Raw genomic sequence first — 16,485 nt, forward strand, 5'->3', positions numbered from 1 at the left:
TTGCGCGTAGCCGGACAGCCAGACCTATTCCAGAAGAAAAGACCCCATCACTGTCGCGTCTTCCACTGTTCCACCGCGGTTCCACATACTACTCACTCAACAACTACATTCATTCTATCCCCCCATCTTCTCTTTCAACCCCCAATACACATCCACCCCTCGAACCCCCGAGTCTGTCAGCCAAACACCCAACTACCCCTTTGTACACGTTCCCTAGATTATCGTAATCGTCATCACCCCACCCTCTGTTTGGCACAAACCGTGACATTCCTCTTTCCCAAATAATGGCGTCCGCCGACGTTCTGTCTCCGTCTCCCGGAGGCGGCGCGATCGACGTGTCTCGCCTTGCAAACTTCCTCTCGTTACCCGAGGATGTCGTATCTTCATTTGCTAGCAACACAGAAGATTACATTACCTCCGTACTCAGATCACTCGACGAGAAGTCACGGCAACATGACAATCTTCGCGCCGACGCTCTGCGTATTGAAGTCGAGTTAGAACAGGCTGTGAGAACGGCCGATAGTAGGGTCAAGGCTATGAAAACCCAACTGGATTCAAGTTTGGCCGAAACTCAGGATCTGAGAGTGAAACTCAATGCTTCAGGTTTGATTCCCCAGTAACCATCGACAACAAGAGATTATTAACACAATTACAGAGTCTACGCGCAGTTCAATAGAAGCAGAGTTCTCGGCTTATAAATCCTCGAGGTCAGACGTCGATGAGGAGGTCCGTGTTCTCAAAATACGTGTTCAGTCTCTCGAGTCCGATAAACGGGACACGCTGGATGCTCTTGACCGCAAGTCAACCGATTATGACCGTCTTCAGGACGAATACGCTTCTGCGCAATCCAAGGCAATTGAAACCCGCCGCGAAGCTAGCGCCCTCGAAACTCAATTGCAGCAGGCGCAATCCGCGCAAACAACTGCAAAATTCAGGGAGCAGAGCCTCAGCCAGGAAGTTGAATTGCTTAAGAAAAACAATGAATGGCTCGATGGCGAACTTAAGACTAAGGTTAGCGAATTGCAGAAGTTCCGGAAGGAGAAGGCTGCGCAGGTAGCCACTCTTCAGCGGGAACTGGATGATGCTTTGGCTTCTGATAATAGCACCAAACGCAACATGGAAATATTGAAACAACGATTCGAGGAGGTTAGCAAGAAGGCTCAGGATGCTTTAGCCAAGGTGCAGGAACTCCAAAATCAAGAATTACAGCGCGAGGAGAGCTTTAGCAACGAAATGAATTCACAAAAGAGGCTTGCTGAGCTCTTTGAACAATCCAATAAAAAGGCTAGAGCTAGAATCGCCGAATTGGAGCAAATTATCGAGCAGGGGCATGAGCAGGATAGTATCGAACTTGGTCGTGCCCGTGCAGAGGCGGAAACCGAGCAAACCGAGCGATATGCTGCCGAGAGAAGAGTTGCTGAGTTGGAAGTACAGGTGGAGCGATTAGAGGCTGAGCTTTCGACCTATGCTGCCGGTGGCTTTATCGTTGATAATGGTGCTGGTTCTCGTCGTGGAAGTATGAATGGAAGCCAAACTCCTACTCGTCGTCCCGGATCTGCCATGGGTACTCCTGGTGGCCTTGGTTCCCCAGCTGCTGCAAGGCTTCAAAAATCAGGACTTTCTATTACCCAGCTTTACTCCGATTACACCGCCATGAAGGCTAGCTTTGAAGCGGAGAAGCGAAGGAATTCAAAGTTGGAGGAGGCTATAAATGACTTGATGCAAGATCTAGAACACAAAGCTCCGGAGATCCAGGAGCTTAGAGAGGAACATGATAGGCTTCAGAAGGATCTAGTTGAGATGAGTTTGTTATGTGAGGATGCAGCAAAGGAGAAGGATAAGACAAAGAAGGAGGCCAGGAGGTTAGAGGCTAAGATTGCAGAGCATGAACGGGAAAGTGCTGTTCTCCGCCAACAACTCCGCGATCTCAGTAACCAAGTCCAGGTCCTTCTTGTTGAGATCGAGCACCGAGATTCTGGTGCTGACCCACTTACGGTCGCGCAGAATCGGGTGTTTGAGCAGATTGTCAGCGGGGAAATGGCAGAAGGAAGTGACACGGATACAGATAGATTGATCTCACAGAGACTGACCGTATTCCGATGTGTGAGGGAATTACAGGAGCAGAATGAGCATCTTCTCAAGGGCATCCGGGAACTGGGCCAAAAGATGGAGAGAGAGGAGGAGCAGCGAAGGCAGAACGAGGAGGGTAAAGAAGGACAGGAGATTGCTCATCTTAAGAGTGTGGTAGAGAGACTAAAGGACGAACTTAAGACTCTTGGTACTAAAGCTCAGTCATTCCTCCGTGAACGTGACATGTTTAGACGCATGCTACAGAATAGAGAAGGCCCCGTTCAACAACAGGAAGAGGAGGCACCGAAGGCACCAGAATCTGATGCTGGCTCCCAGGCTCCACAAGTTAATTTGGGCGAGGTCATCAGGGATCTCCAGAGCCAGTACGACCAGTTCAAGACTGAAGCTTTGGAAAATCACAATACATTGAATGAGCAGGCTCGACGATTGGCCGCGGAGAAGGCGGAGCTCGGAATGCAATATGCCAGAGCAAACTCACAACTGGAGTTGGCAACCGGTACGTATTGTCTAAAAAGGTTATTGTTACAGTGTTAAGTGCTAATATTGATTTTTTAACAGAACGATATGAGATGCTTAACGGAAATTTCCATATGCTGAAAGAAGAAAATGACCAGCTTCGATCACGCATCAGCAGTATGGGCGAAAACCATGCCAAGCAAGATCTCAAGACTCAACAGGTTGCCGAAGAACTCGTCGATTGTAAATCTCTCATTGAGGGTATGCGAACCGAGAATGCCAATCTTAAAGCCGAGAAGACATTGTGGAAGAATATTGAGCAGCGCCTTGCTCAAGACAATGAGGCTCTCACACAAGAGCGTACCCGTCTAAATGGCCTTATTGCCAATCTTCAGTCAATCCAGAGTGAACGAGAACGCGCCGACTCAGAAACCCGTAGACGACTTATGAGCCAGACCGAGAAAATTGAGAACGAACTCCAGCAAACGAAGCGCAGACTCAACGAGGAGGTCGAGGAGGCAAAGAAACTCGTTATTAGAAAGGAGATTGACGCAAGAGAGTCGCAGAAGAAGATTGACGAACTCAATGCCGCAATGGCAACTACTAGGGAGAATCTCATTGCTGCCAAGACCAGCCAGGATCATCTGCAAACCAGAGTCAACGAGTTGACTGTTGAGCTGAAGGCAGCGGAAGAGAAGCTGCAGGTTTACCAGCCCAAGCTAGATGCACCTGTGCCAACTGAGGAGGAGGATGATGACATGGAGATCAGAGAACAAGAATTACAAGTAGAGGTTGCGGAGCTGAAGAGAACGCTTGAGTTTACCCGGGAAGAGTTGGAGAATGTTAAGACCCAGGTCGAGCAGTACAAAGAAATTGCCCAAGGTGCCGAAGAAGAGTTGCAGAATATGAATGATTCTCATGATGAATACAGGGAGAGCATGGAGCAACAACTTACCGAACACCAGGTAATTAATTTAGCCATCTCTTTCTTGAACGATGCTAACCCATTTTATAGACCAAGATCAAAGATCTGGAACAGAGGCTCGCAGATACCCTCTCCGAGCTTTCGTCCGCTAATCGGGAGCTCGCTCAATTACAACAGAAAGAGGTTGAGCAAGGTCGGGAATTTGAGAACGAGAAGAGGATTCTTCAAGCCCAGATCGAGGGTCTTAAGGAAGATCTTGTGAAAAAGGACGCGGCAGCTGTGTTTTACCAGGAGGATCTACGAAGTCAAGCCAAGATTGCTCAGGACGCACAACAGAACTATGAACAAGAGCTTGTCAAGCACGCCAATGCTGCCAGGTCACTTCAACAAGTCCGCGCGGAATACTCACAGCTGAGGACCGAGGTCCACCAAATCAAGACTGAGGCCGAATCCGCAAAGGCCATGCTCTCCTCATCTGAGACAAGCTGGGAAGCACAGAAGGACAATTACGAAAAAGAACTTTCTGAGGTAAAGATACGTTGCGATGACCTGGTCAAGCAGAATAAGATCCTGCTAGGCCAGCTTGACAACGTTACCGTGCAGGTTTCAACTCTTCAGAAGAACCGTGCAACGGCTGATGAGATGGGTGATTCAGCTGAACATGATGCGTTGGATAAAAAGACTGAGGATCTGAGAGAGGTCATCAAGTATCTTAGACGCGAGAAGGAAATTGTAGATGTACAGTACGAGTTATGCCTACAGGAGAGTAAGCGGTTGAAGCAACAGCTTGATTACTCTAAGGCTACTGTTGATGAGACTAGGTTGCTGTTGGCACAGGAGAGGCAACGAGAGGCAGACCAACTTAGAGGAGCAACTCAACATAAAGAGTTGATGGAGAAGATTTCAGAATTGAATCTGTTGAGAGAGAGCAACACTGCGCTGAGAAGCGATGCAGAAAGAAAGGGAAGGAAGGTTGAAGAGTTGGAAATGAAGATTGGGGAACTCCGGGCGAAGATTGAGCCTTTGGAAGGTACGGCCGAAACATAAAAAAGCGATTATTATAAGAGGAAGCTGACATCTAGGAAATAGATCAAGTTAGAAATCTAGAGGAGGAACGAGAACAGAAAGACAAGGAGATTAAACTCTTGACCGAGCATGGTGAACGCTGGCAGGCACGGGCTCAGCAGATCCTTAATAAATACGATGTAAGTTTCTCTAGTATGCTATCATTGACTAGTTATCTAAAAGTGTCAAATAGCGTATTGATCCCGCCGACCTTGAAACCCTCAAAGAGCAGGCCAAGAGCCTACAAGAACAGGTCGAGGCCGTCACTGCTGAACGTGACAACCTCAATACGACCCTGCAAGGTTTTGAGCTAGCAAAGCAAAGCGAACTCAAGGAGGTAGCGGAAGTGTGGCGAAAAGTCGTTATTGATACTAAGCAGAAGTTCAAGGAATCTAGGGATGCTAGGGCACAACTCGAAACTGAGCTGGAAGGAATGAGGGCACAGTTGAATCAGGCGGCTCAAACAAACGGTAACTCGTCCAAAAATATCGATGAACTCCAGCAAAAGATAGCGACCACGGAGAGACAAATGGAGGCACACAAGACCAATGCTAAAAAACTATACCTCGAAGTGGTATGTTGACGCAATCCCATCGATTCTGATATCTACTAATGTTGGTATGCATTAAAGCGCACAGTTAAGGAACAATACGAACAAGCGCAACAGGAGATCGCTGCTCTTAAAGCCGAGAAGGCGGCTGCACCTGTCGCCCCTACCGCGCCTGTTGCTCCCATTGCCCCCGTAAACAATGAGGCCGCTATCGAAGCTGAGGTGGCGAGAAGACTTGCGGCGATTCCGCCTCCAGATATCTCTGCTGCCGTTGAGGCCGAGGTTAGAAACCGCATGGCCCAAATTGTACCCTCAGACAACACTGCAGCGATTGAGGCTGCAGTTGCCCAGAGAATTGCTCAAATGCCACCACCTGACAATTCTGCTGCTATCGAGGCTGAGGTTCAACGAAGGCTTTCTGCGGTTCCAGCTGGAGATAACAACGCTGCTACAATTGAGGCTGAGGTTCAACGGAGAATGGCTCTCATCCCACCTCCGGATAATACTACTGCTATTGAGGCCGAGGTCAACAGGAGAATCGCGGAGATCCAAGCCAGTCAACCTGTACAAACCGAATCCACCGTAGCGGCCCCTGTGGGCAAGACTGATGAGGAAGTAGAGGCTATAGTTCGGGAGAGGCTTGCAGCTGAACAGAGGAAGGTAGATGCACGACTTGCAAAGGCTCGTACCGACTTTGCTGCATATAAGGCTACTGCAGTCAAAACAGCTCTCGATGCCAAGATAGCGGAATTCAACGAACAGGTAGCGACAACAGAAGCAGAGCACAAGAAGCAGATTGCCCAGCTCCAGGCGACTATCGAAGAGCTCAAGAAAGAAATTGCAACTTTGAGACAGCAATATGAACAAGTGAAATCTGAGCTCGAGACTGCCAAGGCTACTGCCACAACCGTTTCCACTTCCTCTACTAACGAAGAAGAGCTACGGAAGGCTCTGGAAGCAAAGGAATTGGAGCACCAACAGGCGATCGAGAAGTTGAAGCAGGAAGAGCAGGCTAAAATCGAAGAAGCCAAAACTGAAGTGACACACCAACTTCAGGCCGACTTCTTAGCCCGTAACACTGAGCCAGACGCGACAAGGAAACCGCCACCAACTAAAGAGGAGCTGACTGCAATCATCAAAAAGAATGTTGAGCACCGTTTAGTCAAGGAGAGAGCAAAGTGGGAAGCACAAGTTGAGGCCGAAAGAGAGAAACTTGTTGAGGAGAGAGTCAATAGTGTTGTAGAGGAGAGGGTTAATAGTGCTGTTGAGGAGAGGGTTAATAGCGCAATTGAGGAGAAGATGAAGGTGAAAGAATCAGAACTTCAGGCGACTTTAGAAAAGTCGAAGGATGCATTGAAACAGGAAGGGCAGGCAAGGATAAAGGTCCAACTCAACATGCTTGAGAAGAAGAACAAAGTTCTGGAAGAGAAGCTTAAGGCCGCAACCGACGGTTCCGGCGCACCAGCCCCTAGTGGTATTCCCACTGGCCAACAAATATCGCTACCACAAAGCGGACTCAAGCCTCCTGGCATGTCCGCCATTCCTCATCCCAATCAGCAGCAGCTCCAACAGCAACTCCAGCAGCAGCAATTTCAACAGCAGCAGCATCAGCAACATCAACAAGGTCAGCAAGGCCAGGATATGAGTCAGATCCCTATCCCACCTACGCAGCGCCGTGATGCTGTCGGTACTGGACCCGCTGCACTTAGGAGTCTCCGTGGGGCTTTATCATCAAACATCCCCCGTGGTGGTGCCGGTCGTGGGGTTGCACAGGGTGGCCGAGGAGGTTCTCAGGCTGGCTCACCAACCCAGACACATGCGATCCCCCAGCAGTTCCCGCAGATGGGCCAGCCACAGATGGGCCAGCCACAGATGGGCCAGCAGCAGATGGGCCAGCAGCAAATGGGTCAGCAACAAATGGGGGTTCCCCCAGGGCAACAACCTCAGTTTGGCCAACGGATGAGTCTTCCCACAGGACAGCCGCAAACTCAACTTCCTCGCGGAGGAGGAATGATGGGGAGAGGAGGAATATTCCGACCCCAGGGACGAGGTGCTGGTGGCCAAGGCCAGAACCAAGGTGCAGGTCTCCAGATGCAGCAGCCACAACAGGTACCGAATATTCAAACCGGATTACCCATGACTGGGCAGCAGGGCTCTCAGCAAAGCCCGGGTCGCATCATGAATCCTGGGGCTAGACAGTTTGTACCAATTAAGCGGTCAAGAGATGATGGGACAGAAGAGGACCCAGCTGCGGGGAAACGAGTCAGGGGCGGTCATAATGGTTAATGGACGTACGTCGGATGAAAAATTTAATTGTAGATCGGGGCTCGGAACTCATTACTTCTATTTTCTTTTTACTTATTTTTGCTCTCGTTTTTCTTTGTTATGAATGGTCATTTGGCGGGCGGATGTAGTGAGTTGCTGTTGCAATTGGTGTCGTTGGCGGTTGTGGATTTGGGGAGGAGTTGTACTATACATATTCCTACCTTGACGAGGGTTAAAAGCTCTACTAAAACGTTTCCTTATTGGCTTGTACTTTTATATCCTTTTTATAGCTATCTTTCTTTTCCCCCGGTTACTTTTTTTTCTTTCTGCTAGGGCTATATCTAGGTTAAGTGGGTTAAAACCTATTATCGTTTGAGTTACGCGTATGAGTTCTGAGTTTTTTGGATGACAAAAGAAAAAAATGCGTGTGGCTAACGTTCGCTCTTTGGGTTATATTATACTTCTTTCTTTTTCTCTCGGAAGTGTTCTGGTTTTCGTCTAGTTGGGCGTTAGTGTTAAATTTTATACGAGGTTTTTATATCATCTAGTACACGCATTGATACTTGTACGTTCCCGTTTTATGAGTCGATATATTAGCAAGTACATGCATGCAGAGAGATAATCTAAATTAGCAAAAGAATTACGGAAAAGATTATAATTACAGTTTTCGGTATACATGCTCTGCAATAACACATGATGCAAAATGACATGCCGAGAGCACAACACCACCCAACTCTTCCTACTCCAGAGAAATCAAAAATCAAAATAGCCTCCTAATGTATTTCACCATAAGAAGGAACAAAAAGGTACTGCAACGACTTATTACCATTGTGCGTTACTACCCCCACCCCTGGTCGAACCCAGGACCTTGTGTGTGTCCTGGATCAAACACACGGTGTCTAACCCGACGAGCAGTCTAACCACTAGACCACTCGCCCATGTTGTTTGCTGGCTGGAAGTGATACTTGGAGGGATGGTGGTGTGTGCCAAGATGAATCGGAACCCCTAACCCTTCGATGCCATCCACAATATTCATTTTAGATCGTGGCGAACTGTGTTATCTTGTATCATGGTGTTATTTTAGAGCACGTCTACCAGAAACTGTGTCATTTTAGACCATTTCCGAACGAATTAATTGAGACTTGCGAGAACCGTTTGACTGCGCCGTCACTCCGTGGCCAACAATGGACTTAGCTTTCCCATATCGTCTCCAATGGCCGTGAAAAGACCTCCACATTTGCTGTTTCCATGTACGACGCAGTGAGAAGAGAAGACACTATGGCCTGCTGGACAGGTATTTGCGTCCCAGTTGAATCAGGCCCCTTTTCATTAGAATGGCTTGATTTTTATTTTATTTTTCTCAACTGCGGGATACTGATCTTTCACTAAGGTTAAACTACAATTCTGTATTATAGTGGGTACTATGTAAGTACATATAGTAATATATATCGACAAACGAAGGGATACGTGCACGTATAGATGGGGATTTTCGGTCACAAGATATCACTCGATCTTGGCATCCACTGTTAATTCCTCCCATCTGGCCAGCGGTGAGAAGGTATTCCTGAAGCCACATGTGAAAGAAAAAAAAAATGTACGTATGTAAACCTCCACTGTATAATCGAGACTCAGTTTTCAATGCTCATAAATCCGCCTTCATATATGCCCCACTTAATTAGTGAGGCCTATAACTGACTACACCGTACCCCTCAATACTACAAGATGCCTCGGCACCTCCGCATCCAACTAACAGCCGACAACCCCCCCAAGCAACACGTCTTCGAGCTCACCCCACAAAACGTCGAGACCCGCAACCCCACCCTAGAAGCCGCCCTCGAGAGCAGCAGCAAATGGTCGCAGTTCCAAGGCATTGACGTCGTCCCCTACGCACCCATATACATCCCTCACCTCCTCGGGGGGAGGGGGAAAGCGTCCCAGACAAAGCTTACCATCGACACTCACTTCAACACGCGATACATCTACCAGTGTGAGGACTGTGTGGGCCTTTGGTACTGTAAACCCCTCGACGGCTGGGGCCTTGAAACACCCACTGAGTTCCTGAAGGATGCAGAGACGCCGCATGTGAAACACAGTTTCTTCGCGGAGACGATGGTAGGGGTGGCGCCGAGTACACTCATATGCTTGAATAAGCTTCTGATTGCGTCGGGGGTAGCGGAGTGTCGGGACGGGGAGCACCAGGGTTTGTTTGCGGTGAACATCATCATGGAGCTAGAGATGGACTTTGTGGATGTGAATGCGTGCTCGACATATGTTCCGCTGTGGGTATGCACGGGCGGGAAGCTGAAGGATGTTTTCCGGATTGTGGCGGGGGACAAGCTGCGGGGCGAGTTTCGGCTGACGCAGGTGCCGAGGGCCAGTGGGTTTGTGGAGGAGACATATTCGTACCGTGTGGCGGGGGTGGAAAATAAGGGATTGGAGGACCTGATATGGTTTCCGGACCTGGGCGGTGAGATGTGGTTGTTGCCGTTTCCTTGTGTGATGGAGAAGTTTGGGGAGGAGCAGAAGCTGGGGGCTAGGTTAAGTGAGAAGTGATTGGTTGCATGTAATTAATTTGTATTATCGTTTAATGTTATTATTATCATCACTATGCTGATATTCTTTAATTGTTGGTTGAACCTAGTGGGAGATTGATGCGCCACAGAAGTTAACTTTAGACGTAAACACATTGCGCAGAGAATTCTATGTAGGCCCTTCACTACATGCCATCTATCTAACCTCTAAACCTAACCGGACGAGGCATTCTACAAAATCCCACTCAACCCACGTACCTACTCCTAGGCATTTTATGACCGTTCGATCATTGACACTCGGTTGCAAATCCGAGTGATACCACATGAATGTGCTCTGACGTCCCAGGCGAGGTTAGTGGCTTATCAATGACATTCGTACCCGAGATATCCTTGCGCTGAAGTCCATCATTAGAAGTGAACACCTAGAACTCCAGCGAGATCGAGAGAGATGGCCCGAGGGGATTCCCGAAAGCCTAATGCTTCTTTCGCCTCTAATGAAACTTCCCTTCTTCCGAGAAGCATCGGAAGACCACCGGTCGTGAACCCGGCACAGCACCGGTCCTTAGTTGAGAGCTCTTAATAATCGGCTAACCTCAGAATCCGGGGTTGCAGTCCTGTAAAATGTATGTTCACCTCAAACCGCACCCAACAGACCTTTTCGACCGGGCCCGAGAAACAATGCCGGAGCTGAGCTGGGATGCACATGGTGGGTGGTAGAAAGAAGTGGGTATATTCGTAGTCTATGCGGTATATAAGGTGCTTTATTCATACCCGTCAGACCAGCTAGGCGCCGATGCGAACCAACGGAGACCTCCGTCATCAAATATCGCTCGTCTAAGCATCTCATTTAAGCCCATTATAATGCAATTTCATCAAATCAAAATCTTTACTATTTACAATCATCACACCCCCACCAGGCTATACTACAGACACTGCGAGTAATAATCATTAACTTTCTGACACGTACTCCCCGACGCACAGTTCGTAGACCCAGTGAAGCCTGCTCCACCGCACTACACAATACCACATCGTCAGCCATGCAAATAAACCACAAGAATATGGGTGAGTGTTTCTTACCTGCCCGTACTTAGCAACCACCGCACTAGTAGCCGACGCAGCGGCAGAAGTTGCCGTTGTGCTTGACGGCGTGATAGAGCTAGACGCTGCGGTAGTCATGCGCGTGGTTGACGCCGAGACGGTTGTCGAGGCCGGGGTGCTGCCTGATCCGGAGCCGGCGGTACATGTTGCGACTGGCCCGCCGGGGGCGGTGTAGGTCAGGGTGTTGAAGCCGTTATAGACATCTGGGATATAGATTTCGGGTTGTGACGCCTAGTCATAGTTGAGACGTTAGTATTATGGCCGGCTGTGGGCACAGGGAGTGAAGATGGAAGACTAACATCGTAGATTCCTGGAAGGCTGAATTTCGGTGAGCAGTCACCGCCGGGACCTGTGATCTTGAGCTGCATACACCTGGAGTCGGAAAGCTAGTTGTTAGCTATCAATCAGATCAATTACTCACGAATCAATTAATATTCATACCCGATATAGAACTGGCCACCCCCAATAACCCCGGCTCCATGTAGCGCCAACATCTCTGATCTCAGCTACAAGCAGCCCTTACGTCAGTCTTCAAGGCTCTGAATTTTCTATATCCAGAATAATCCAATTCTACTCACGAGATATTCCCCGCTTGTAAGGTTTTCCGGAAGCTTAAACGTGTATTTCCCGCCGTTCTCCATCATGATGACATTCGCCATCTTGCCGTCTTGGACGTTCAGAACATCGATTTTGGACCATTTAGCTCCAGATCCATCAGCAGTGAGGGCGTCACTAATAGGTCCTGCAGGTTACACGCTCATCAGCTAGGTCTTTGTTTTGCTGGATAAATACTGTACATACCATAGAGAAAGTGCTGGATTGGGCCCGGATGACTACTTGTGTCCCAAATAACCTGTATATCATAATTAACTTCACTATTACTGATATATGGGCAAGGGCGCTGAAAACATACGGTAATCTCATCACCAGCATTAACAGCACACACTTCAGGAACCGGGTTTGTCCCGCTGGCTGACAGACCGTTTACATTGCATCTAATATCGGTGCTTTGGACATCGGTGACTGGGTTGTTGCTGGGTGGCCTCCGCATGCATTTTTCGTAGCCGACTGTGACGCCGTTGACGTAGAACTGAAGCAGTTAGTTAGTCTTTGAGCCCTTGACCTCGTGGGAGTGGGTGGGGTGCGTACTTCGTGGAGGTTCTGGTGGGCCGATACAAAAGACAGGAGAGCGCAGTATGCGGCAAATTTAGATAGAGCTTTGAGTGAGGAGACCATTATCGCAGTTGAAGGAGTACTAGTTTATATTGAAGCAAGGTGAATGGCTAGTTGATATTGAATCAGAGTAAACGCACAATATCCACGATTCAGAAAAGCACACCGCGCTTTATATATCCGCCCTTTAGGGTGAAATTAAACCTTTTTCACATTGGCGTTTAATATATTAAATATCCCAGGGGATATAATTCCGAAACATATAGGCCTCCCGGATCCCCACCTCCACTCTTGCAACATATCACAGACCCAACAATCGGATGATCCATGTTTACAGCCCGCTACCAAATGGCGGGGTAAGGCAATTAGGTCCGCTCATCCTTATTTCAACCTCTTGCCCACTTCTTTCTCCGGAACTTGCGGGAGCTCTTGATCCTCGGTGTGAGAATCGAATACAATTTGGCATCGTTCTTAGGTACTACACACCGCATACAGCTGGCCCTCACGCAGAATATATATCTCTGTGACCTGTGGACCCACTTTTCTATATGTGGTCCGTGAGATTTTGTCTGGTCTGTTATATAGATTATAATTATAAGCCGTCATATATAACCCATGCACCAAATTAAAGGGCCACTTCTTATCCTATCCTCAAGCGCTTATATAACCTAAACGCCAAGCATATATCTATCTGCTACGGTGCTACCCCACGCCGTTTCACCATATTGGCCAGTACTAACGGGGATTCCACATGTTCGCCCGACTTTTCAAATGTTTGGCACGGGACAGAATGATGCGAGCTCTGGTCTGTTTCGGTAGAGGCTAGCACTATTCCCCTACGGTCCGAGACCCCGGTATAGGCGATAAAGCTTGGCGCAATATAGCTTTTTTTTTTTTTGTTTAATTCATTAATTGCATGCGCAATATAGCTTCCTCTTGGGAGGTCATATCATCTGGGTAAAATACTGAGCTGTTGTGCATTTGTGTACAAGAATGAGGTCGGGGTTGATGTGCGTTTGGCAAACGGATAGTTAGGCGTGGTGGTGGTCAGATGTGGGGTTCTTGGTTGGTTGTGTGTTGCTGGATCGAGGCCTCTCATACGATATCACTCGGTGGTGTTTTGGAAATGACCTAGGTCTGAACCTTGTTGAATGCAACTTGTTGTCCGAATACATGTCCTTAGCAAAGCAACTCCTAATATAATAGAGTGGCTCTATCTAAACCGCATGGGATAGAAAGTGACATAAATCCCAGCACGGATACATGTAGCTATGTTGTATTCCTTCAGCCATGGCTGGCTGTTTAAAACCTAAAAGCGATAATAAGCCAGCCTATGTAGTTGGTCTGGGGGGAATACATGTAATTAATAAAGTAGATGGTTGTAAGTTATGTAGGGAAAGAGAGAAGCGGTAGAGAGGAAAATTGCCGAGGAAATAATAGATAATACATATACAGATACATATTTGTCTTGTGTCTAGACTGATTTGTCCTGTCAGCATGCTGAAGCTGCGACAAAAAGCCTATGAACCAGACTAAAGTGTAGGAAACACTACATGTATGTATCCCCCTCTTTTATCGTTTTAGCTCCTCAATAGGGAAATCACCCGAAGGGCTATAATGGATCGATGCTCTCCAACCCGCTGATCCATTTGCTCCTATATTGTACTCCATATGCTGCATGCGCATGCCGTCCTTTGAAGGCGAATGTTGTTCAGGAAATAAGGATACCAGTTCAAGCCACGGCCCGTTCAACAAGAGTTTCAATTAGAAGAGAGCTCTAAAGCTGGTCACCCCGGAAGGTCGGGTTTAGTTGTTCAGACGCCATGGCCATACACAAGCCCCTCGGTCGGGCGAGCCACAAGCTGCTTGGAGAAGTAATTTATATATACGACCTACATACAATGAAACTTGGTACTTTGAATATGAAATCCTATTAGAACTATGAATATCGGTAATTAGAAGTTAAATGCCCCGACAACGCAACATGTATGCTCTTTACCCTAATCTACGGTGCCTGAAATACCCGCTAATATCCACCAGGAACATCAATAACCTCATATCGAGGAACGGGGCGTATCAATAGCTAAAAGAAAGAAAATTCGCCACTTATATGCCTCACGTGGCCAGCGTTACAACCTCCGACTCATCACCTTGCTCATCCGTGACAGATGTCTCTGGACATGAATACCACCCCCCACCCCCAGCTGACATTCGCGGGAGAAGCATCAAGGCACCCGCCCAGGAACAAAACTGCCTGCAATTTTGCCCACAGGCCCAAAAATCCAGGCGCGGCCTAGGGCACAAAGATCCCACGACCAACCACATCTACAGAAACCAAGGCGGAGCAAAATAATTACAGAGGCCCAAGGACCCGCTTTTCCCCCCCCCCTATGCCTTGCGGTCTTCTTTAGCATTTTGAGCCCCTTCTTGGGCCCGCTCAAGTATCTTGTGGACCTCTGGGTGAAAACCGACAACTAATCCACCATAAGGCGTCCGACCACCCGAGTCCTCCGCATTCACGTCCGCACCTTTCTCCAGAAATAGCGTCACGAGACCCGGCAACCCGCAATACGCCGCTATATGTAGCGGCGTATTCCCTTCATTGTCAACCGCATGTAGATCGGCACCCCGCTCCAACAACAGTTCCGCCGTCTCCACCGCATCAAACTCATCCAGACCTGCCACCGCATGCAGTACCGACTCTCCAGTATTACAAGAGTATGTGACATCTGCGCCCCATTCTAGCAGTATATTGACAACTTCACGCATCCGCGCCATCGCATATTTTCTATGCTCGGTGAGCTCTGTAGCACTAAACATGCCCGTGTCAAGGAAGCCCTCCTCCTCCCAGTAATAATGGACGGTGCATTCTGGGTTGGCTTTCTCCAGATTCAGTGCATAAGCCATCTCGAGGCCTTTGATCGCCCACATGAGTGGGGTGACGTTATGTAGCATGTCGCCATTAATCTCTTTATCGGCGCCGTTCTCTAAGAGCAGCTGCACGATGTCAGGGTGGCCACTGCCGGCTGCGTAGTGGAGCGCAGTACCGCAGTCATCGTCCCTGGCACTGATATCGGCGCCGTGTTGGAGGAGAAGCTTGACTATGGGTAGGTGACCGTAGTAGGCGGCCTCTTGGAGCGGGTACCGACTGATGCAGGATTGGACACTCGGCGACGTTCCGCCCTCGAGGAGGAGGCGGGCAAGGTGCTCGTGGCCGCGCTTGCATGCCCAGTCCAGATACTGAGCTGGGTCGCTGAAGGCGATATTGTGAAGTAGAGGGACCAAGAGGCTCTTGAAGAAGTGGTTGAGGACGAGGAAGTTTGTGAAGTCTGCGGGGTCCAGGCACTCTGCTATCTGGATCAGAATCTCGTTGGGGAGTTTTAGGAGCGGCATTTAGATGGATGGAGGTGAGGTGAGTGGAGTGAGTGGGTGAGTGAATGAGGGGTGGAGACGGTCAGAAGATGCTGCTTGCCTGTTTAGAGCTTCGTGTGAGCTGCGCATTAGCTGTCCCTATATGGACATGGGTTAGGGCTCAGTTACATGCATGATCGGCAGGGACAAAAACAGATTGCGCGAATCGTGGGCAGCTGTGTATTAGTTGGATATCTTGAGTATCGTACTCACAATACAGTTATCGTGAAAATGACGAAAGGCGGTTAAGAATAAGCGCCTGTTCTTTATATTACTCATATCTGTTGACTAATAATGGGTTCATAGAATGTCACTCGTGCCGCACTAATCTCATTTCAGATAGGTATAGTTCTTGGACGTATAACGAGTCGAAAGTCGCTCGATCTATCCAGTTTCCTGAGTGTTTAATTCGCGAGTAGGTCGGGGTCACAAGCTGCGCTAGCAGCTTGTGAGCCCTTCATCATCCATAATGTGGGAATATATGTGGAGAGAATATCCTACAGGCTGAGTGCAATAGATCGCTGATCTTATATATATGACTACCAGCGACTATGACATATCCCGGACAAAGCTCCCAGGCTCGCATAATTGCGAGCTAAACTTATATAGGCAACTTTGTACAATTTCACAGGCGCCCTCTGTCCCCGACATTCGGGGCAATCACCATTTTCGCGCTAAAATTGGCCACCTCCTTAAGCTTCGATTGTTATCTAAACACCGTGAAACTTTTAGGATAGTAAGATACACTTTAAAATTGTTTTCATCAAATATTTGGGAAGTTATGTGGCAAATCTTGGGATTTGGCCAAGACCCCATACAAATTCGAGGTCTTGGCACGTTTTCTGAGAACCACCAAATAAAATGTTCTACCATCCATGGTACAATGATTATTCCCGGAGTTTTAATGCTGTCAAACGATT

At 48.3% G+C, this 16,485-nt stretch overlaps 4 protein-coding genes across 4 annotated transcripts; 2 read left to right on the forward strand and 2 right to left on the reverse strand.

Moving 5' to 3' along the window:
* Positions 1-284: 284 nt before the first annotated feature.
* Positions 285-7,373, forward strand: LAJ45_10456 (uncharacterized protein; the record flags this gene model as incomplete). Its single annotated transcript, XM_046119981.1, has 7 exons — positions 285-603; positions 656-2,587; positions 2,650-3,512; positions 3,563-4,502; positions 4,562-4,677; positions 4,731-5,111; positions 5,169-7,373. 7 exons carry the CDS (start codon positions 285-287, stop codon positions 7,371-7,373), a joined length of 6,756 nt encoding a protein of 2,251 aa, XP_045966790.1.
* A 1,701-nt stretch (positions 7,374-9,074) lies between these two features.
* On the forward strand, positions 9,075-9,905 carry LAJ45_10457 (uncharacterized protein; the record flags this gene model as incomplete). Its single annotated transcript, XM_046119982.1, has 1 exon — positions 9,075-9,905. One exon carries the CDS (start codon positions 9,075-9,077, stop codon positions 9,903-9,905), a length of 831 nt encoding a protein of 276 aa, XP_045966791.1.
* A 901-nt stretch (positions 9,906-10,806) lies between these two features.
* Positions 10,807-12,217, reverse strand: LAJ45_10458 (uncharacterized protein; the record flags this gene model as incomplete). The annotated part of the gene is made up of 8 exons (XM_046119983.1): positions 10,807-10,896; positions 10,961-11,212; positions 11,281-11,353; positions 11,423-11,487; positions 11,560-11,723; positions 11,783-11,834; positions 11,895-12,071; positions 12,131-12,217. The coding sequence occupies 8 exons, from the start codon at positions 12,215-12,217 to the stop codon at positions 10,807-10,809; spliced, it is 960 nt and encodes a 319-aa protein (XP_045966792.1).
* A 2,325-nt stretch (positions 12,218-14,542) lies between these two features.
* LAJ45_10459 (uncharacterized protein) lies at positions 14,543-15,547 on the reverse strand (the record flags this gene model as incomplete). The annotated part of the gene is made up of 1 exon (XM_046119984.1): positions 14,543-15,547. The coding sequence occupies one exon, from the start codon at positions 15,545-15,547 to the stop codon at positions 14,543-14,545; it is 1,005 nt and encodes a 334-aa protein (XP_045966793.1).
* Between the last annotated feature and the right edge of the window lie 938 nt (positions 15,548-16,485).

Source organism: Morchella importuna, assembly GCF_003444635.1.
Source record: "Morchella importuna strain M04M26 chromosome Unknown Morimp01GS046, whole genome shotgun sequence".
Taxonomy (NCBI): domain Eukaryota; kingdom Fungi; phylum Ascomycota; class Pezizomycetes; order Pezizales; family Morchellaceae; genus Morchella; species Morchella importuna.